At 39.1% G+C, this 24205-nt stretch overlaps 1 protein-coding gene across 1 annotated transcript in view; it reads left to right on the top strand.

The window, feature by feature from the left end:
• Positions 1 to 24205, top strand: part of RYR2 (ryanodine receptor 2) — a 754552-nt gene that overhangs the window by 717478 nt on the left and 12869 nt on the right. Inside the window, 7 exon segments of the mRNA XM_021072683.1 lie at positions 622 to 664; positions 4261 to 4394; positions 8680 to 8740; positions 9457 to 9603; positions 12780 to 12914; positions 21703 to 21859; positions 23212 to 23276. Coding sequence (XP_020928342.1) covers positions 622 to 664; positions 4261 to 4394; positions 8680 to 8740; positions 9457 to 9603; positions 12780 to 12914; positions 21703 to 21859; positions 23212 to 23276 — 742 coding nt within the window.

Raw genomic sequence — 24205 nt, 5'->3', positions numbered from 1 at the left:
TTTTTTATTGTGATCAGTTCTGCTTATTCTTAAAAAGCTATGATTTCTAATAAGTTCTGGGTTTTCAAATGGGGTGATTTATTTGCATGTTATAAGTGTTTTTTCTAAATGATCAATATTTTGTTTACCAACTCCACATGTTAATACTGAATCAAATCAAGTCTATCCCTTAAGATGCCAGTCATGTGATGGTACTGTGCTCAGTTTCCTTGAGGATAACTTGTGCAAATAGCATTTCTTTAACTTCCTAGGAAAAACAATGACAGATTTTTAGATACTCTAAATTTTAAAGACAATTGACAAAGAAATGTATATGCTGACACATTATAAGTAAACAAAAATATAAGACTGCTTCTCAATAAATATGCTCATATTCTCCTCCATTAAAATATTGGCCTGGTCTTTTGTGTGATTTTACATGTGTATATTGACATTTAAAGCAATATTTAATATATTCATGAAAGAAAATTATGGGCAAAGATGGGGAACAAATTCATTATAATTTCTGTGAATAGAAGAATATGTGTTGATATATTAAGTATTTCAGTTATTCCAAGCAGTATGTTATTTATCATTTTTAAAAATGACATTGTTTTACTTCCATGCTTTTATATCTTTTAGGTCATTTCCCAACAACTACTGGGACAAATTTGTTAAAAGAAAGGTAATGCTACTTCGCATAAATTTCTTTTTTTTTTAAGGTGCAATTCAGATTTGGGTTTGCTCTGGTTCATATGTAGGATGAGATATTGAGGTATGCTTTACCTGTCTGCCAATGTCATTTCAATATGACAATAGAATTGGATATGAATTTCCAAGTATCATGAGAAATCCTCACTCAGCAGCTAAAAACTAAATAAGCATTGCTTCACCCACCCTGTCCTCTGCCTCAGGTAAAAAAACAGTGCTCAGTCTGTACATTAACAAGAATTGGTAAGAATTTTCTTGGAGAAAAGTATTTGGGCAAGTGAAATTGACTGAAGGCACTTTTCTGATAAGACCCCTCAGTCATCAGGGCTGGGATTCTCCTCCCCAGCACAGAAGTGAAGTTGTTGCATAGCAGCAAAGGACTGAATCTCATTTCCTTGATACAAATTTCAAAGGCAATTTTATTTTTGTGAATTTTTTTTTTGTTGTTTGTTTCTTTAGGGACAGACCCGTGGCATATGGAAGTTCCCAGACTGAGGTCAAACCCGAGCTGTAGCTGCCGGTTTACGCCACAACCATAGCAACGTGAGATATGGGGCATATCTGTGACCTACACCACAGTTCAGGGCAACACCGGATCCTTAAGCCACTGCGTGAGGCCAGGGATTGAACCTGCATCCTCATGGATGCTAGTCAGATTTGTTTCTGCTGAGCCACGACGGGAACTCCCATTTTTGTGAAGTTTTATTCTTCTGATGCAGACTGCATCAGAAGGTGGAAGAGAACACAAATAAGAATTCAGCTGTGGACTGTGGCGCTTACGTAAGGTCTAATTTTGAGAGTTAAGGATTATCTCTGTTCTTCCTATCACACAATATATAAAGTAGATCACTTAAAAAATATATATAGTATGTACCTAGTACTTGTACATTGTAAATATGATAATCGTTATTTTGTACCTCCTGCTTATTCTTTGAATGTTCCAGTTGTCAAACTGACTCACTTCACCGTGGATTCCGTAATGAGTTCCAGTGCCATTGTATATAGTCTGGAGTGAAAGGCCACAGATACTTGCCAAATGAAATGGTCTTTTCCCCTTTGATTCCACTAGTTTAGTGCTACTCAGAGGGTAGTTGGTGACTAGTTGCTACAAATTTTTGTCACCAATCTGAGGGGAAATATAGTTTGCCAAGAATTTTTTTCTTTTTTTTTTTGGTCTTTTTAAGGCCACACCCTAAAAAGGCATACCAAAGTTCCAGGCTAGGGGTCTAATCAGAGCTGCAGTTGCCAGCCTTCACCATAGCCACAGCAACACCAGATCTGAGCTGCATCCGCAACCTATACCACAGTTCATAGCAACACTGGATCCTTAACCCACTGAGCAGAGCCAGGGATCAAACCTGAGTTCTCATGAACACTAGTTGGGTTGTTACCACTGAGCCATAATGGGAACTCCTGCCAAGAATTTAAAAGAAAGCACATTTAAAAAAAAAAGAGAAGAGATTTTCTAGGGAGTTCCCTTGTGGTGCAGCAGATAAGGATCTGGCATTGTCACTGCAGCAGCTTGGGTCTCTGTTGTGCCGTGGGTTTGATCCCTGGCCTGGGAACTTCTTTATGGTGCCACAAAGCTTAAAAAAAAAAAAAGACTTTCTAGTTGGAAAAAGCAGTGTGTTTGTGGATATTCATTTTGGTGCAAAGTTTTTTTTTTGTCTCCTCATGTCCATGGAGTAGCAGCAGTAGCAATGCATTACTGCATGGGAGTGTGTCCAAATTAAGCCAAAACTTCAGAAGAAGAATGTTTTAAGTAATTTAAAATTGTTCACTTGAATATTTTATTTTTATTAATAATTCAACAGAATAAAGAAGACGCTTCTAAGTCATTAAAGCAAGAGTTTCTCTGAAGGAAACTGCATATCTAGAGTCAAATAAATAATAACTGTTAATTGCAGCCAAGATCATTCACAGTATTCCTGCACAAGGTTTCAATTCGTTCTTCTGGGTGAGAATCCAGCCCATAGAGAGCTCCCACTCAGACCAGACCAGCCCATTTTCAATGCTGTGGGAATAATGCAAAACAAGTGGTTTTCATTAACCTAAGTAGTACATGCTCATAGGCTTTTTAACTGCTGTTGCTCTTCTGTGTTTTCTTTTAATTTCCCTGACTGTATGTATACATTCAGAAAAAGCTCATTTTTCTTTCTGCTAATCCTTTCTTTCTCTTTATGTATTTCTCGCTTATCCACTCTCATCTTTTTTGTTTGTTTGTTCGTTGTTCTTTATAAGGCCACGTCTGTGGCACATGGAAGGTCCCAGGCCATGGATCAAATCAGAACTTCAGCTGGAGGCCTATACCATAGCCATAGCAACACCAGATCCGGGCTGCATCTGTGACCTACACCACAGCTCACAGCACTGCCAGAGCCTTAACCCACTGAATGAGGCCAGGAGTCAAACCTGCATCCTAACAGAGACCATGTCAGGTTCTTATCCCACTGAGCCACAACAGGAACTCCCACTCTCATCTTTTACTTAACATTCCCCCTCCTCTTTCCCTAGATCTCAGTTCCTTTGTTCCTCCTGTATTCCTGTTCCTTGCTTTCTTCTCCCACTTTTCCTCTTTTGCTGCCAGTTCTGTCTCCCCCTGCATTTCTTTCATTACTTTTCCTGCCTCCCCCCTTTTTTTTATTGTCTTGAGGAACTCCCCTAGTATATAAACTTCAGGCTGAGAGTCACTGTGTCAGAGATGGACATACTGATCTGTGAGCCCATGTCTAAGCTCTGATCTAAAAACCCAACACCTGGGCACAGCCAGGCACATGTGACAGAAGAGAGAACAGCAGGGAAGCTGAAGGGGTTTGCAGAGAAGTGATTCTAATGATGGGCTAGGAATCCACACTAGATGAGAATTAAACTGAAGACCTGAGGCTGGTGACATGGTTCCAAGTTCAGGTGTTACTGAAGGATGGCTGGTGTCAGGAGACTCTGAGGAGGAGTCGAATGGTTGCAGTGGAGACCGGGGGTAGGGGGATGGATACCAGCATGTCCTGGCCAGCTTGGGGGCACACCACGCTCCAGGCAGAAGATCTTTGCTAGAAGTCAGCCCTGCTTGGATGCTTTCTCACCCCATGCCTTGCCAAGCTTCACAACCTTGAGCTTGTGACATTCTCTAAGACACAATTTCTTTCTCTGCAGAATAGGATGCTATCCACAGGGAATTTACATATTATGATAGTCAACATGAGGGCAAGCAAGTCAAACTTCTTCCTGGCACATAGTATAAATCTAGTAGAAGTTACTTTCATTCCATTTCCTCTTATCCCTGTACCCGTTTACATGAGGATGAAGAAAGTTCATCCTCTTCTCTTTGCATGTCTTCCTCTCCTGAGTAAGAAGTCTTATTCTTCAGATAGGTATTATTTAAAATGCCATAAGTTTGCTTAGACCTTAAGCAGTGTGATCACAGAACATGAGCCATTAGCTAGATTTTCAAGTGAACTGGAAAGACAAATGTATAATTTATATAAAAATAATCAGATATTTGTATGTGCATACACAGATAAGATTACTTAGTGGTGGAGGCCAGTAAGATGCTTTTTTTTTTTCCTGCCCCAGGTTATGGATAAATATGGAGAGTTCTATGGCCGAGACAGAATCAGTGAGTTACTTGGCATGGATAAAGCTGCCCTGGACTTCAGCGATGCCCGGGAAAAGAAGAAGCCTAAGAAGGACAGCTCCCTGTCAGCCGTGTGAGTGTTACTTCTGCTCTCTCCCACAGGTCTAGGTGGAAAGGAGGGAAAATTAACACACTTCTGAACATGCTAGTATCTTGACTTTCTTTCCTTCCTTGTCAGAGGAAAAGAGAGAGGAGAGAAACAGAACATATATACAATCTGATTTTGAACCTCTGGGTAATTTGAGCTATGGAATCATTGGATTTATAATCCATTGATTTTTTAAATGTTTATCACAGTATCATTTTTCTAGCTTTATTGATCTATAATTGGCATATAGCAAAATGCTTTGACTTAATGTATATCATGAAATGATGACCATAGTAAGTTTAGTGAACATCCATCATCTGTAGATACAACATTAGATAGAAAAAAAAAATTTTTGCCTTGTGAAGAGAACTTTTAGGATAATTGATTAATTTTGGAAGGTGACTTTTCCACCACTTACATAAAGCAAGGAAAAAAATTAAGAAGTTATTACTCTTAATTTGATTTACCTTTTTATCCCTAAATGCCGCTTAAGTCAAAGTCAAAGATGCAAAAGCATAATATTTGACTATTTTTGTAATACTTCCCGTTTGAAAATAAGGTAGTTTTCTTGTTTTGGAAAAGGGAATTACGTAGGCCTTTTATAAGAAATGTTCAAAGTTCATATCCTTTTATTATAATTGTTGTGTTTTATTTAAATTGCAAAGACTTGGTATGCGGAAGTGCTGTACCATCATATTATTCCTTGGAAAGTTTACTTTTATTGTGCTCACATGGAATAGTATGCTGTGATATAACTAGAAGTATATAAACCAGTTGGATTGAATTCACTCACTGGAGACTGAATTACACACACACACACACACACATATACATATAGTGGGAATATACATACATACACACACACACGTATATCTCTATATTGTAAATTTAATCAACTGTGACCCTAGAATAAATGTAAAGCCTACATACCTTTAAAAATCTAACTTCTTATTTTAGCTACTTAATGATTTTTAGAACAAGGGTACTAATTACCTTCCCTTATCTGTATATTTAAAGGGTCAAATAGTAATGCGGTAATTCCTTTGAAAACAGATATTTAAGGTTCTGTAGAGCAGTGTTAGTTTGTCCTAGATAAATATTTTAGGAGTTCCCTGGTGGCCTAGCTGTTAAGGATATATGGCTTTGTATGGGCACATTAAAATAGGGGGTCAGCTCACCTCCCGAGGATAGATTGGCTTCCAGCAGCCAGAAAGCATGCATGTTTCTTCTTCTGTATCTTCATGAGGTAAGAGGGGAGCTTATATCTCAAAACCATCTAGCAAAACTCCTCAGACTCTGGCTTGTTTACCCCTGAACCAATCCTGTGGCTGGGTGAATGCCATCTCCTGATTAGCCTAGGTCAGCTATGACCCATCTCTGGCAGGTAGAGTCAGCTTCACCCAAACAGCATCACTGCCACTGTTGATGGGGAAAGAGTATTGTGCACTACAGAAATGACATTCTGCTTAATGGTGTTGGTAGTAGACTTGTCACCTTAATGCATATAGAGATGGAAAGGAAAGAAAACTTTATTAAAGTATATTTTATTTACAATATTCCAATTTCTGCTATACAACAAAGTGACCCAGTTATATATATTCTTTTTCTCATGTTATCTTCCATCATGGTCTATCCCAAGAGATTGGATATAGTTCCCTGTGCTTTACAGCAGGATCTCATTGCTTATCCATTCTAAATGTAATTGTTTGCATCTACTAACCCAAACCACCAGTTCATTCCACTTCCTCTCCCCTCCTCCTTAACAACCACAAGTCTGTTCTCTATGTCTGTGAGTCTGTTTCTGTTTTGTAGATAGGTTTATTTGTGTTATGTTTTAGACTCCATGTATAAGTGATATCATATGGTATTTGTCTTTCTCTTTTTGATTTACTTCACTTAGGATTAAAACTTTAGTTGCATCCATGTTGCTGCAAATGACATTATTTCATTCCTTTTTATGGCTGAGTAGTATTCCATTGTATATATGTACCACTTCTTTATCCATTCATCTGTCAATGGACATTAAGTTGTTTCTGTGACTTGGCTATTGTGAATACTGCTGCTAAATTATGGTTTTTTCCAGATATATAACCAGGAGTAGGACTGCTGGATCATATGATAGTTCTACTTTGTTTTCTGAGGAACCTCCATACTGTTTTCCATAATGATTACACCAGTTAACATTCCCACTAAGAATTCCCTTTTCTCCCCATCCTCTCCAGCATTTGTTATTAATGATGGCCTTTCTGACCATTGTGAGGTGGTCCCTCCTTGTAGGTTTGATTTGTATTTCTCAAATAGTGATGTTGAGACACTGATTATTTCCCATGAAAGTAATCCAAAACAAAATAAGGGTTTAATATCAGGAGTTCTGAATTTCCATGGTAGTTTCTTACTTTATTTAAAAAGTCTTTTCAGAGTTCCTGTCGTGGCTCAGTGGTTAATGAACCCGACCAGGATCCATGAGGATGCAGGTTTGATCCCTGGCCTTGCTCAGTGGGTTAAGAATCTGGTGTTGCTGTGGCTGTAGTCCGATAGCTATAGCTCCGATTCAACCCCTAGCCTGGGAACCTCCATGTGCCGTTGGTGTGGCCCTAAAAAGACAAAAAAAAAAAAAAAAAGTTTTTCTATATGGATTGCCAAAAAACACATGAAAAGATGCTCAACATCATTAATTATAGAAAAACTTTTTAAATGAAGTAAGAAACTACCATGGGAAATTTAGACATCCTGATATAAACCCTTATTTTGTTTTGGATTACTTTCATGGGAAATAATCATAGTCGCATACAAATTGTCCTGTGTTTTATTTGTTTGCATCTCTTTTTTTAAGAAAAAGTATTTTCTAGAAACCCATTGTAAATATTCATGAAAATTTTAAAAAATTATTTAATAATAAAACTAATTATAGCTCAAAGACAGCCTTATTTCCTTTAAAAAAAAATCCTAGGCTAAAATAAATTAAAGCTTAACTCTAAGGGGAAAAATCTAAGAAGTCAGCTTAGATTATCAACTATTTATCACTGCATTTGTAATTTAAAATTGGCCTAATTAAAAGTAATGATAAGACTCAACAGTAAGTCTAGAGAAGCCCTTTTGAAAATAACACTAATAATATATGTATTATTATCATATCAGTTTCCTGGAATGTTGGAAAAGCTATAACAAAATTATAATTTCTAGCTCCATAAGTCAGTGACAAGTTCAGAAAAAATGAAAAAAAGTATATTTTAACACCTATCTTTTTTAATCTGTCAAGGTCTTGAATGTTTATGCTAAGATTCATTCATTCAACATTATTGAGAGACAGTCAGTGTGGGATACACTGTGCTTAGTGCTGGGGAGTTCACAGACTAGTGAGAGAGGTACAGATACACATGCAAACATACACACCCACAGCTATAGTACAACGTGGGAAACAATAACAAAGGGAGGTATGTCTACAAAGTGCTCTGGGAATCAAGGGGAAGCGTTAAATTCCTTCTTGGGGAGTTCCTGTGGTGGGCTCAGCAGTAATTAACCCAAGTAGCATCCATGAGGATGTGGGTTCGATCCCCTGGCCTCACTCAGTGGGCTAAGGATCCAGAATTGCTGTGGTTGTGGTGTAGGCTGGCAGCTGTAGCTCTGATTTGACCCCTAACCTGGGAACTTGCATATGCTGTGGTTGCAGCCCTGAAAAGAAAAATAAATACTTTCTTGGAAAGGAAAGGGAAAAGAGGAAGGGGCATTTCTAAAGACAAAAGGCCACAAAAACAGAATGAATAAGTTCTTTCATTGGCCAAATCAGTACAGCTATAAAATAAATGTGGGCCTTTATGCATGTTTTTTATTAGTTGAACCATAAATTATTCTGTTGGGATGCAGTTACAAATGTATAGTAAACATTAGGAAGGAAACCTTTGCTATACCTATGTTGGTTAATTTAGCACAGTTTCCAGGAATAATTATTAGATATAAAATGAATTTACCTTGTAGTTCATGTTAAAAGAGAAAAAGTGAAAAAGAAAGGACTGTGGTTAAAGAACAGAAAACAAAGACAGTGATGATTTGTTTTCCAAGATTGCACTACACAAAAAAGTTATCACCAGACTCTGGAATACATTGTCCAAGGGAGCTCTCAGCCCTGCCATGGGCCCCTGAGCTAGAACTCAGCTGCTGAAAATGCTTGCCAGCCCCATCCCATGGAAAATGAATGCCAGCAGGCTCTTGCAAGCCTGTTAGTCTTTGTCTCACATCCATATCTAAAAAGTCTTCTTTTTTGTCTTTCCAGACTGAACTCTATTGATGTGAAGTATCAGATGTGGAAACTCGGGGTTGTTTTCACTGACAATGTAAGCCAGTTTCATTACCACAAAGTAAAACACACTCTGATTCGACGAGTTCACTGGGCTTCTGCAAGTGGAAAGATGACTATTTAAGAAAGTTATTCAAATATCAGTGCATTTAATAGTGATCCTATCTAAGGAAAACCCATAGAAATATATGGTTCATAAGCTCATCTCTCATTCCATTTCTTTCGAGAGCTAAAAGATTAAAAGGAAAGTATATTTACACAAGAAAAACTGAGATACAAATTCATGTGTTTTCATTCAGGTTTCATTCAGGTTTTTTGAGCCATGGCATTCTTCAAATTTTTATCGATGTTTAAAGAGAAAGTTCTAAATAGCCTTTTTTAAAGCTTTTTAACATTAATTGGAATCTATTTGTTTCCACCAAATTAAGTAAATTGAAGTATCTGTGTTCTTTTTCTTAATGGATTCTGTGAGTTAAACACAGGACCCAAGTAGATATCCAAATACAATGAAAAAAAAAAAATCACTCGTGACCGAAAGCCACCAGCTGTCAAGGCAGAGGATCACACTTTACTACTTCATTCGCTCAAGAGCTTAACATACACAAACTGATAAAGCTAATTAAAATTATATAAGTTTATAGTCTAAGAAGAAAGGTCAGTGGACTGGTTATAACAGAAGGAGGTCAGAGTAGCTTTAGACAATAGTATGTATTCCACTTTCTGACTTGCTTTTCTCTCATTTCGTCTTCCTAGTCCTTCCTCTACCTTGCCTGGTATATGACCATGTCTGTTCTTGGACATTATAACAACTTTTTTTTTGCTGCTCACCTTCTTGACATTGCTATGGGATTCAAGACGTTAAGAACCATCTTGTCATCAGTAACTCACAACGGCAAACAGGTACAAGTTTATCTTTTCTTACCCCTGCAGAAACAAAAAAAGCAACAAATCTTCCAGCAGAAGACACACCAAACCTCCAGTGACAGTGTACAGTTTTAAAGATTTTTGAGAACAGAGGATCTGCACTTTTTCTCCTAAAAACCACAAGCATTCATAGTTTGAAAGTCTCTCGAGACCTACATTCAGGTCTTGGCTTGAATGGTTACCTGTGTGTGACCTTGGGTAAATTATTTAATGTTCTTAAATGTCACCTCCCTCATTCTGTAAAATAAATACAATAAAAATATCTACCTTATGAAGGTATAGTAAAAATTAAATAAAAACATAAATGTAAATGTCTTAGCACAGGCCCGGGAAAATTAAACACTCAGGAAAATAGTTACTATTTTGTTCCTAAAAGGGTGTTTGCTCCCTTTGATACTGTTGGGAACTAAAATGTGTTGTAACATCCTAATGCACAGGTTATATTAGCAATAAAATACAAAATGTTACTTTTTTTTTTTTTCTGGACTGTGCCCACGGCATATAGAATCTCCCAGATCAGGGATCGAACCCACATCAAAGCAGCGACCTAAGCCATAGCAGTGACAATGCTGGATCCCCAACCCGCTGAGCCACCAGGGAACTCTGAGATGCTGCATTCTTAATATGGTATTTTTAAACTAGATATTTATGAGTTATTTTCTCTACTTTTAAATTGGGCAAAAAGAATAATAATGTTTTGTACTTTACAAGGTCATACTTACTTAGAAGAAAGATGAAAGAAAAAAAAAAAGGAGTTCCCGTCGTGGCGCAGTGGTTAACGAATCCAACTAGGAACCATGACGTTGCAGGTTCAGTCCCTGCCCTTGCTCAGTGGGTTGACGATCCGGCGTTGCCGTGAGCTGTGGTGCAGGTTGCAGACGCAGCTCGGATCACGCGTTGCTGTGGCCCTGGTGTAGGCTGGTGGCTACAGCTCCGATTCAACCCCTAGCCTGGGAATCTCCATATGCCGCGGGAGTGGCCCAGGAAATAGCAAAAAGACAAAAAAAAAAAAAAAAAGAAGAAGAAGAAAGATGGCTTAATTCCAGATAATCAGCTTATGTTCTAATGAAACTGATTTGTAATGTTGAAACTTTCATTTTTTTTAATAAACCTATTGATTCATTCTCTATTTATAAAGTGTCCACCAGGAGGTAACACATTCTGTGTTAGTTATTTAGAGTAATGGAGTCCTTCTTTTCCAGAACTTTATAAATCCAACATTTTTTTTTTTTTCTTTTAGGGTCACACCTGCAGCATATGGAAGTTCCTGGGCCGGGGTCAAATTGGAGCTGCACAGCCACAGTCCCAGCCACAGCAATGCCAGAACCAGATTGCATCCAAGATCTGTGCCACAACTTGCGGCAATGCTAGATCTTTAACCCACTGAGTGAGTCCAGGGACCAAACCCGCATGCTCATGAGTGCTAGTCAGGTTCTTAACCCCTGAGGCACAATGGGAACTCCCCAGCATATTTTTAAATCAGTACCCTCCCAATAAACTTGAATTATGTCCGTGGTTAAATTCGCATGACCCTCAGTTTTCTGAATGGCAGCAGACTGTTCATATATATGTCACTCTAGTTTATGAACATGACATGCATAGCACATCATGAGTCCAGTGACAAAAAGCACACTGTGCTTTTTCATCGGTCAGTTAATAAATTGGTCTTGAGCTTCCAGCCCAAAGCACTGGAGAGGCTCAATCTATGGAGTATTTTCATGCAAGAAGTTTAGCACTATTCTCAATTAATTTCTAAACTTTTGTTAATTTCTAAACTTCATTCCTTCTCTTTTTGAGATATCAAATTTTCATTTGCAGCGATATATAGCACTTGGTAGTCCTTAATGGTAAAGTGTGCAGAAATTTACAGTGGCTTTGTACTTAGTTTATAGAAGTGAATTAAGCCTTCTACTAAAACATGTTCTTTCCAGGTAATTATGAAGCAATTTTAAAAAGACCTAATATATTGCTGCCAAGTCAAGAACACAGGGGTATGCTGTAAATAGAGGAATAGATGTAAAAAAGAGTGCATTTTAGTGTTTAGAATTCCTGTAATAGAACCCAAGGTATATCTTCACCAACTTTAAAATCACATTTTAAAAACATACATATGCAGGGAGTTCCCATTGTGGCTCAGCAAAAATGAATCTGATTAGCATCCATGAGGATGCAGGTTCGATCCCTGGCCCTGCTCAGTGGGTTAAGGATCTGGTGTTGCTGTGAGCTGTGCAGTAGGTCAATCTGACATTGCTGTGGCTGTGGCATAGGCCAGCGGCTACAGCTCCGATTAGACCCCTAGCCTGGGTACCTCCATATGCCACAGGTGTGGCCCTAAAAGACAAAAAATAAAAATTAAAAATACATATTCATAAACAAATTTTATGTATATTCATATATGTATTCTATGTTTGTAAATACATGTATATGTATATGCATATATACATTTAAGTATTAAGTATAAATTGGAATTAAAGATTACATAGAGCTGAAAGAAGGCTTTTCAAACTGACATTTACTTTTACATTGAAAAAATTTTGTCTTCAAAATGGTGTTAGTTATTAGCTAACTCATAACTAGTTATTAGTCTTTCCCTTTGATCACTGCTTTCTTAACAAAGCCAGACTTCTTGGTTTTATTTCTTTTAATATTTATATTACACATTATTAACAGTTGTACACTTCCAGATGTTAGAAGCAATACAAATTCCTGTTTAGTTTTAGGATGTAATTGAAAGAAAACATGATTTACAACCCCTCTCACTCTCCTAACAAAAATGAGATACTTTTTATTAGGAATTTAAATTATTTAAAGAGAATAGTCCATTTAAAAGGAGAGGAAGTACTTGATGTAGTGTCTACTACCAAATATTTAGATGATAGAAAAGGAACATTTTAAGCTGCTTATTCATATTATTAATATCAATTTGGATAGAAAACTAAATCAGAGCTTATCTATTCCAGTTATAGTATGCATTTATTAAGCAATTAAGTAGTCAAGTTTTACATAAAATAATCTGACAACTCGGTAAAACAAAGAGATTATGAAAATTTCTCCACTTTGGGGTGGATAAGAAAGGTATGTTATGAAGTGTGGATTCTGTCATCCACTGACTTGTATTTCTAATATATGTTCAATGTCACATTGCTTCCCAGCTTGTATTAACTGTTGGCCTATTAGCTGTTGTGGTATACCTATATACTGTTGTGGCATTCAACTTTTTCCGAAAATTCTACAATAAGAGTGAAGATGGGGATACACCAGACATGAAATGTGATGACATGCTAACGGTAAGTTCATGCACTTTAATCTCATATGAATGAAAATCATTTTCCTGCTTCTTCAACCCAAGAAAGTATGTAGTTGTTCTTTAACAGGGCAACACAGAAAATAGTAGGCACAGCCGAAAGTTTAAAGAGTTGACAATTTTCATTTTTCATGGAACATGAAGAACCATTTCTGCCAGTTTTGCACATCTGCTGCATCATCCTGATAAGAAGTAGACTCCACTTAGAAGTGGAGAGATTAATGTAAATAATTTGTTGTTTATATGGCCTAGGACAGCAGGTAAAATTATTTCCTTATACAATATCTAGAAAGCTTAGGGATTTGTTCACCTTAATGACCAACTGAAATTACTGACTTCCAAAAAAACCTCTCTTTTATCCAGGCTTAAAGTACCCTTTTAGTCTTAGTTTTAAAATCAAAAGATGGTAAAGGTATCACACTGCTTATTCACTGTTCTAAACCTGCATCTCTGATATTGGAAAATCAGAAATTACCATACCTGAGATGCTAGACTGAGGATGAGAAAATTAGACAAAATATTTAACCTCTAGCTGGAAAGGGATGAGTCCCTTCAGTGAGCCCCAAATTAAGATACCTACCCAGTCGGCACTGGTTTAAGTAAAAGAGATGAACATAATGACACTAAAATTACTCTAGAAAAAGTAAACATCCCAAAGGAATAATGAGAGAGAACTACTAATCTTATAAAGACTACTAATTAAGACAGTTTTTGTACTAGAAAATGACAGATCAGTGGAGTAGAGAGTCTAGAAATAGATTTAGATACACATGGAAATTGAAAGTATGATAAAGGTAGCTTTAGAAACCATGAAATGAAAAATCATTCAATAAATGGTATTAGTTTCATAGACATACTCTTTGGGGAAAATTGATAAAAATAGATGCCAATCAAGTTCATTACATCAAAATAAATTCCAAATGAAACAAGTATTTCAGTGAAAAAAAAATAAACAGAATTTGACTTTTGAAATGATAACAGTTTTTAAATGGGGAAAGGTCTTTCTGAGTATGACATAAAACCTAGGATCCATGCAAGCATAAAAAAATAACTTTAAAAGGGAACAACTATAAGGAAAATTTTAAAGACAGATGACAAGCTGGCAAAAATATCCTGAACACTATGACAAAGGGCCAGTTTCCTTAATTTACAAAGTCTTTATCATATCAGAAAGAAGAAATAATAAGCCAATAAAGAAATAAAGTATATGACTAAATAATTCATAGTAAAAGGAAAGATGCTCAGCCTCTATCATAATTTTAAAAATGCAAATTGGAGGAGTTCCCTGGTGACCTAGAAGTTAAGGATCAGCAATGTCACTGCTATGGCACGGGTTCCATCCCTGGCCTAGGAATTTATACATGCCACAGGCATGGCCAAAAACAAAAAAACACAAACACACAAATCAAAACAATTGCCACTTTTCCCTATCAGGTTTGTGAAATATTAAAGTTTGTTAATACCCAGAGTTACTGAATTGATTGAAAAACTGGTACCTTCATGAACACTTTGGGGAATTTATTTTATGGGTTTTTTTTTTGTCTTTTTAGGGCCACACCCATGGCATATAGAGGTTCCTAGGCTAGGGGTTGAATCAGAGCTGTAGCGACTGGCCTACACCTCCGCCACAGCAATGCCAGGTCCAAGCCACATCAGCAACTTACACCACAGCTCATGGCAATGCCAGATCCTTAACCCACTGCCAGGGATTGAACCTGAGTCCTCATTGATGCTAGTCAGATTTGTTTCTGCTGAGCCATGAGGGGAACTCCCATTTTGGGGAATTTAAATGAATAATTTTAGAGAAAGTTTTTAATACCTATCAATTTTTTTTTGGCCACACTTGCAGCTTGTGGAAGTTCCCTAGCCAGGGATCAAACCTACACCACAGCAGTGACAATACTAGATCCTTAACCCACTGCACCACAGGGGAACTCCTCTATTAAATTTTTAAGTGTACTTGCCCTTTGACTTATCAGTTCTACTACTAGTAATTGACCTGTTTATTCACAAATATGCATCTGCATATGCAAGGATATTAGCTTCCATCACAATTTGAAAATAATATAAATTAGCTATAGAGTCCTAATTAATTTGTTTAAATGTTTTTATTAAAGTATAGTTGACTTACAATATTCCTTCCAGTTCTGCTATTGATTAAGTAAATTATAGTATCCATATAATGGAAAAGTGTGTACCTTTTAATATATCAGGCAAATTTGTACATGCCAATATGGAAAGATACATAGTTTATATTCAAGTGGGGAAAAAAAAGCAGGATCCTAAAGAGTATTTTGATAGAATCCTAACTGTACAAGATGGTACACACATGAGATGTATACATATGAGATGCTTTAGTATTTGTGTATGATTTTTCTGGAAGGACACCTAAGAAGCTGTTAACCAGGGTTCCTCTAGGAAATAGGACCACAGATCAAGGAGAGAGAAAACGTATGCTTTAAGAGATTGACTGGTCACTAATAGTAACCTCTGCCAGAGTCACTAACTGGAGACACTTACCACCACCACCACCTCTTTTTGCTTCCCACGTGCCTGCCCTATCCCCCAGGCCCAGCAAGGAAGATGCTTTAGAGAGCCTTCCTCGCCTCTCCTGCATGCTGCCTTTAATACCACCTGTCTCTCTACCCATGACCCTGATGACTTGGTCAAAGGCAGGGAGGGGAACAGAGGGCTGGAGGAGGCAACAAGGCACAAGGGAGAATCCGTGAGTACTAACAGCAGACCCTGTGCCTACACTGACTCCAGGGAGAGTCATTTATGTTCCAGGAGAAACACCCAATGGTTATATATCTCACAATTCACCAGCCTCAGGTACGAAGTTTTCTTGAGGTTAATCATTGCCAGAGGCTGTGATGCCCAGCAAACCACTCAAGATTGATGGAAGGTAGGGATGATTTCAGAGGGTGAAACACGGTGGCCTCTGTCGCAGTGGGAGCAATAGATGACTTAGATACCCCTCTCCTGCCACTGTAAGACCCCAGAATATGCTCTGATGTCAGGAGTCCCATTTGACCCTAGTCCAGCTGTCCCAGCAGTACCCTTAAATGACTACCTTTTAAATCTCGCTCCCAGGATGAGTTTCCATTGCTTCTGTTAATTCCATCAATGGACTTCTTATGATAAGAACCCATGAGTTCTTTGAACAAGAGGTAGGTTAGGAAGACAGGTGTTGTCACTGCCTTCACCTGGTTGATTTTACTCAATTACGTGGAATATGTATAAAGAAGGTGGAGAAGTTTGCTTCACTTTAGGATGAGGAAAATAGGCTTCTTGATGTTTCCAAGTATGGGCTTGAGACTGAGCTACAGCTAGGATTTTGTTCAGTTTCAGGGATTTCTATCTGTAGGGACAAGACTACTTCTGACCAGCTCTGTCATAGGTGTTATATCTCTACACATAACAATAAACGTATCTTGCCTTTGGCTAGGTATGGTTAGAAGCATCATCAGTATGCATCTTAGCTGTTCCTTTCTTGCAAAAGAAAACTCAGTTCCAAGATAAAACTCCATCTCAGCTTCTACCTCTCTCATAACTAAGTACTGCTGCTACCAGTCAGGGGTCTGTGTAGCTTTGCACATGTCCATATCCAACTGTTTAAAACTCTCAAGTCAGAGGCCCCATTAACCTTCCAATTTTAGATCTGAAACCCCCTTTTAATTTACCTCTTATTAATGCTTGAGCAGGGAGGTTTTGAAGGAGCCAACAACATTTAAAATATAATGAATTGCTTTACTGGAGTGTTCATTAAAAATGGAGGCTTAGGAAGTTCCCCGATGGCTCAGTGGGTTAAGATCCAGTGTTGTCACTGAGGTGGCTTGAGTCATTGCTATATCATGGGTTCAATCCTGGCCCAGAAACTTCCTTGTGCTGCAGGTACAGCCAAGAACAAAAACAAAGCAAAAAAGTGGAGGCATAGTAAAACCAAATAGCTAGCAAGGCAGAATGATGGATTTAGGAAATGGTCAGATTTAATTGTTTTAATTCCCCAAAGAGAACCTGTTCTTAATGCCGGTCTCCTTTCATATTTCTTTTCCAAAGAGTGAAGTCTAGTATTCTCATCTGAGATTTGTTTTCCTCGTTCACATCATATGTCATTGCTGTCGTCCTGAGTTTCCATCGTCTTTGTTGTTTCAGGTTGTTTCTTCCAATCTCAAGGAACATTGTAGGTTTTCACAGGCATGTAATTCCTCCGCCAGTGCTTCCTAACTTACAGCAGGTGGCACTGTAGCTGTGGTTTTGCAGACTCAGTGATGATTCCCACTTCAATTTCTTGCCTTCTTTCGTTCCTTATTTATTTATATAGGATCTTGGTGTTTTGAGCCAGAGAATCTAATTAAACCAGCAGTAACCTTGATAGAATTTGAGCCTACTCGCCAAGAATATAGGAGGAGAAAGTGAATAGTGATCTAAAGTTTTACAGCCAGGGCAAAAAGCTGACCACAGCTCGAGAGCCATGGAGACAGACTTGGCAGATATTCATCTCAAAAGAAGTGGTTCTTGACCTCAAAAGCACAGAGGGATCACCAGGAAAACTCTTTGTAAATCCACAGATCTTTAAGACCAACCCCAGCTCCCCTGAGGCAGAAGGTATAGGGAAGATATCAAGACCTGTGCATTTTGGAAAAAAAAACTTTCCAGGTGATTGAGATAGAAAGGATACTCCTAGAATAACCTAAGTAAAGCTGTTTAGGTTAATTGTTCTAAACTGTTTATTCTTTGAGAAGGTAGGGTAAAATAATCTGTTTCTCTCCAGTTCAGTCTTTCTCTTTTTTCTCTCCCTGTGTCTGTTTCCCTCTTCATTCTGCCTTTGTTTTTTCCAAAATAAAGATCTTATGAGGTTCTTCACCTATCCACTGGAAACTGTGACTCTTCAGTGTTCCCTAAAGGCAACATAAACAATGATTAACCCCAGAATGTATCCGTTTAGGAGGTGGATCGGGGGCAGAGTCACAGAATGTTAAATCTCGACAATGAACAACTGCCATGTCTCAGCTTGGGTAGCATAGGCACCTTTCTCCTGCATAACTCAGATTCTCTGAAGAAAGTGGCTGACCTTTTTGATACCAGCGTGGCTTCTCATCAGGTTGAAGCTGAGTCTCTGAAAAGGAAGGGGAGGATGAAAGGGCTTCCCTTTTCAGGAGCAGAATAATGGTTTGGTGGCTGAAAGTCTGCTACCAATGTGAGCAGGTGTTCATGTTTCCTCTTATTCTAAACCATAGCAGCCATCTTTCTGCTATTTATAGTGATAACTTCTGATTAAGAAGGATAAGATTGGGAAAAATCAGCATCAAAATCCCACTGGTGGTTAAGGATCCAGTATTGCTGCAAGGTGTGGTGTAGGTCATAGAAATGGCTTGGATCCAGCATTGCTGTGGTTATAGTGTAGTCCCCACCTGCAGCTCCAATTCATTCCCTGGCCTGGAAACTTCCATATGCTGTGGGTGTGGATATAGAAAGAAAAATAACTCTAATGTTGAATTATGCATTTTATTCTTTTTCACTTTGGTGTCTCATTAAGCCTAAATAATCACATTCACAAAACTCTACCCATCTTTTCAGCATGACCACAAGCCAGTTATTGAAATATGGTAGAATCCCTTCCTGAAAATTCTTAGTTCTGTCATAGAATGGAGGTGAGCTATGAGATGAGGATTTTGCTGGGAGAGGCTAGGTGGCTGGTGAGAGACCTAAAAAGAAGGAGACATTTACTTTGGTAATTTAGTCTTGTTCCATGGTCTTGTTTTCAACTTAAATGTGTAAAAACTCAAAACAGATCAGCTGCTTGAGGATAGACTCACATTAACCAGATTCCTAAGAATCAGATGTATAAGTCGGTACCAGCATTCTACTCACTGAGAGTTCATGTAACAAATTGGTAGTCTCTTTCCAACAGAAAAAGTCAATGTAGGGGGCCAAATTATAATCCAAAAGTCTTGGTCAGCAGGAATTAGTAGGAGGAATTAGCCTCCTGATCTTAAGTCACATACATGTGAAACAAGCAGGAGCTGGAGACCTTGGACACCCCAGCATGTGAGTGGGGAACTGTAGTGATCCTCCGTTGGCCCACTGTGGGTGTTGGTGAGGAACATCAAAGGGACAGAATTTTACACGGAGAAGTGCCAGGTCTCAGCCAGGTAGATTGTCCAAATCGAGTTGCCAGCCCAAGGGGGCAATAGAGGGTTGGGATGGGATTACAAAGAAAGCTAAGAACAGGAATGCCAGGGAAAAATGGCCTTAATAATTCCATTCCCTGTGGCCACAGTTAAGCACATAGGAAAACAGATTTGGAGGCAAACACATAACCCTCAATTTTTCTTAATAAAAATAAGTGCATGCAGTAAGAAAATTCCAACAGTATGCGAGAGTATACAGTGAAGATAAAACTTTCTCTTCCCACAGATTCACTGTTAACAGTTTCAAGCCATGTTTTAGACAAACAGTTCTAAGGAATTAATGAAGTGTCCTGAGGGCTTTTTTAAGTGTTTTCAAAATTTTACTTCCAGAGATTGATTCAGTAGGTGATACCAAGAATCCAGAATGTTTCAGCCTCTGGGAGATGTGGATTCAGGGTTAAGTTGAGGCACCCATGGTCTCACTGTGCTGGCTGGCTGCCTTTTGCTCATTGTATCCCAGGCTAACAAACCTCTTTCCTGAGTGACCCAATCCTTCTTTAACTCTGTTCATCAAATTTCAGGCATCTGACTTAGGAAACTTTTTGTATTCTGTGTCCATCAGTAATTAGTTGTTGAATTATGAGCATTTTGGTGTCACCTTGCTGCCAATTCTTTGCCTGAACTTTGTGCTCTTTTAAAGTGACCTGAGAATTTGAGGTCTCTGGGTTGAGGCAGTCAGGTCTCCATGAGAACAGCTGACCACTCCCAGCATTTCACTCCTCAGTCATCCCATGAGTGATTTTTAAGTACCAATCATGTGCTAGACATTATTATGCATGGCTGATAGAGCAGTAACCAAAGTCATTCTTCTTATAATGGGACCAGTTCTAGTGGACTGAGATAGAGCATAAAACAGCAACTAAAAAATAAGTTAAGTGGTAGATACGAGTCTGGAATTCAGGTAAGAGACCCAAAGTGTAAATGGAAGCACTTTTAAGTAATTATCACAGGTGATATTTAAGTATGAAACTGAAGTTTCCCCAAGGGAGTGTCTAAAAAGGAAAAAAAAAAAGTCAAGGAACCCAAAGCTGGGCATTTGTTCATGAAGAGACAGGGAGATGAGGAAGAACTTGAAAAGGAAGGACCAGAAATGTAAGAGAAAACCAGGGGAGTGTGATGCCTCACCAGGTGAAGTCGCTGTTTCAGGATTTTGAAGTCACTGCCCCTTTTCTATGGCAGGTGGTGGGTCTTTGTTTTGCACTGATGGGTGACATCAGTTGGGTAAATCAGAGTGTCTGCAACAGTCTGAGGAGATCTCACGGAAGAAGGATTATTCATTGAGGTTCGAAAGAATGAGTAGGTTCTAATGGGATACAGATGAGACAGGATAATTTAAGAGAAGGAGACTCTGCAAGCGGAGATGTAGAACCAGGAGAATTGGATTTGGAGAAGGCATGAGTAGAGTGGAGGTCAGTTGGTGCTCGGGAACAGTAAAAGAGCATAGAGAGTGATGTACGGCTCAATCAGAGGCCTGGAGTGGAGAGTCTGGACTTATCCTGAATAAATATAAAACCCCAGATGCTTAAGCCAGCAGTTCTCAAGGGGTTCTGATATTGCTCTCTAAAGGGCCCTTGACAGTGTCTGCAGACATTTTCGATTGTTTATGGGGTGGGGTGCTATTATTGACATCTAGTGGGTAAAGGCCAGAGATCCTTCTAAAATGTCCTACAATGCCTAAGATGGATCCTAAAACCAAGAATTAGCTGGCCTAAAATGTTAACGTTGATGAGGCTGAGGAACCCTGCCCCAAAAGGACTTCACTGCACCCCTCTTTTTTTCTGCAATGGATACTTGCAGCTGTACATTTTATTGGTTGCTTTAATGTTTCAGAGTTTAATGATCTGCTATTTTCTCCCTGCCTCTGCCCTTCTTCTTTATTCAATAAACTAAAGCAAAAAAAAAAAAATGCATTCTATTCCACATAGAATAGATGAGAGGACAGTGAGTGTTATCAATTCTGGTTTTCTTCTCAATTTCTTTTCCTTTTTTTTTTTAGGGCCACACCCATGGCATATGGAAGTTCTCAGGGGTCAAATTGGAGCTGCAGCTGATGACCTACGCCACAGCCACAGCAATGCAGAATACTTAACCCACTGAGTGAGGCCAGGGATCGAACCCACATCCTCATAGATAATGATCAGGTTTGTTACTGCTGAGCCACAATGGGAACTCCTTCTCACTTAGTTTCTAACACTCCCATTCCTTATACACCTCCCCATTCCTCTGTTAGGTTTCTCTTCCCCCCACTGCAAAAATAAATATGGTTCTGTGGCCCTTGCTGTAATTTTAATGGGATTATCTTGTACCCGATGCTAGTGAGGTATTTTTTATTTCCTGCAAAGTGTGACAGCAGGTTCCAAGTATACAGTATCAAATTTTGTTTAAAAAAACAGCAGTGTGGAAGAACCACGTGTTTGCATCACAACTACAAATACTGAAACAAAAAGAGGCTATGTAGAATGCAAAAAGTCTCATCCTTCCTGGAGTGAGGATTAGGAGCTAGAGAGAGAACCTTAGGTGTGTTGAGCCTAAATGCAGGCAGTGGTCCTCCGAGAGTGATGCCATTGCTCTCTGCAGTGCTACATGTTCCACATGTACGTCGGAGTACGTGCGGGAGGCGGGATCGGTGACGAAATCGAAGACCCAGCAGGCGATGAGTATGAGATCTATCGGATCATCTTTGACATCACCTTCTTCTTCTTCGTCATTGTCATCCTCTTGGCCATAATACAAGGTAAGCATCACCCTCACGGATGCCCAAGAAGACCTAGAATTTGAGCTACATATTGGTGATGCTCACATTAAAGGTTAGAGGAAGAGTGTCAAGTGTTTCCTAGAAAAGCCAAATAGAAATTTTCCTTTCAGTGTTCCTTCATTTGAAATCTATAGAGGGAAAAACAAAGAGGCAGTGGACCCTGATCTAGAGGGAGATGGATACAGGTTTCTTGGGCTTCCTTTCAAATAACAGAATGGGAAGAGCACTCTCCTGGGCTGGGTTCCCAGCCCTACTGCTGACAACCTTTACAACTAGGGGTGGGTGAGCCATTTAACCACTTTGGGTCTATCACATTGGAAATTATATAAATCTCTAAACCATGGGTTGTTGGAAAGATCTCTTAAAAATTGATGTCTGTGCAGTGTGCCCTGTGGGTGTTGTTTTGTCATTCACATTGAAGAAGCCGAGCTATCCTAAGTTGAAGTAATTTGGCTGAAGCGCACAGCTGAAAAGTGTCAGGACTCCAGCCCCACAGGGCCATGTTGACCCTGTTAGTTCTTCCCTTTTGCTCCAAGGTAACTTTGGGTGGGGTGAATTTTTTCCTCCTTTTATTCCAAGGTAACTTTTTTCCTTCAGAAAAATCATTCATGCTGTCTTTTTCTGCTCACACATTTATCCTAATTTGAATTAAATGTCTAAGTTCCACAGGCATAAAATGGTACCTTTTTTTCAGTAAAATACATGAGCAAGGTAAAGGATTTATAATCCTTCCTTTATGTCTTTTATTGAGTGCATTTTATAAGTGAGGCAACGTCATGCAACTTGGAAGTAAACATGCAGCTGGCAAGTCCCAGGAGAAAAGGGGACAGAGACAGAGCAGTAGGAGGCATTTTGTGGTTCATGGCCACAGTTCATAACCTTATGGAAAGTTTATTGATGAGGAACTTGTGGGGAAAAAAATGATTTGAGGCACATTCCTCACAGTTCATGTGGACGTGTCTGATTTGCAAATTAGCACTTGAAAATTTTATCAATGGCTTTTTCTGTACTTTACAACACAATACATCTCATTGCTCCTTCTTGGCATGAAGTAGGTAGTAGTAACATGCTATCTGTTGATGCCAAGATAACCAAAGGCTTTTCCTACTCTGTCGCTTCATGTTTAACCCCCTTTTCAGGCAATGTGTGCCCCAGGAACCGCATGTATTTCTGTCCCCAGAAAGAGAATGCCACTACCCTCCTAGAGTTCTCAGCATTTCTCAGTGTGGCTGTTCATGATCCCTTTCCTAAAAGGATGAGCCAAGGGGCTCCGAGTTTCATCGTTGTTCTCTGATGGATAAAGATTAAATCATGTCTTTATTTAACACTAGGTTTAATTATTGACGCCTTTGGGGAACTAAGAGACCAACAGGAACAGGTCAAAGAAGACATGGAGGTAGGTCTCCTGTTGCTGACTCTGCATGTTTATTGTTACAGATGCTCCTTGTCCTCACTGCCTTTTACCCAAGAATCATGAACGTTGGAGAAAGGGGAAAGGCCATGAACAATGTGTGTCCTCATTGTCCTGTTTTCAATTCAGGCAGTACATCTGAACAAGCTTTGTTGCTGGGCTGTGTTGTGGGCTCCATGTCCTTATAAACAGGAATATGGCCCCATTGATGCTTCTGTTCCATAGAGAGCAGGAAAACCATCCATTCGGAATGATGGATTCACTGACAGGAGTTCCCATGTGGCTCAGCGGGTTAAGAACTTGACTAGTCTCTGAGGATGAAGGTTTGATCCCTGGCCTTGCTCAGTGGGTTAAGGATCAGGCAGTGCCATGGCTGTGGTGTAGACCTGCAGCTGCAGCTCTAATTTGACCCCTAGCCCAGGACCTTCCATATGTTGCAGGTGCAGTGTAAAAAAAACAAACCAACCCCCCCCCAAACAGAATGATGGATTCACTGATGTAAGGAAATAGGTGACTACAGAGCCCTGTGATGAGCCCTTTATAGAGGGAAACCCTGAGTGCCAGGGTCTCAGGGTATTGTCCGATTTCCTCATGGATGACAAGAAGATTTCTTCAAAGAAGGGATACCCAAGCTGAGGCCTGAAGATTGCAGAGATGTGGGTTTAAGGAAGACAGTAGCACAGTTTTGCAGTTTTAGGCAACCTCCCCACCCCGCCATACTCACCAGGGATACCGTTCACATTGGATTCTGTGAGAATGTTCTGAGGTTCCATATACCAAGGCCCTGATTTTAGGGAATTTTTTTCTTGGAAGCATAATTGGCTGAGGATGAGGCATTACATTCTCGTAATGGGGCTCGAGAGGAAAGGAAGGCCAACTAATTAAGAGCCTAATAACTCATTTGAGAAATTTGC

This window comes from Sus scrofa, chromosome 14 (assembly GCF_000003025.6).
Source record: "Sus scrofa isolate TJ Tabasco breed Duroc chromosome 14, Sscrofa11.1, whole genome shotgun sequence".
NCBI lineage: Eukaryota > Metazoa > Chordata > Mammalia > Artiodactyla > Suidae > Sus > Sus scrofa.
The sequence above is the reverse complement of the archived record's forward strand: the minus strand, read 5'-3'. Positions and strand labels throughout refer to the sequence as shown.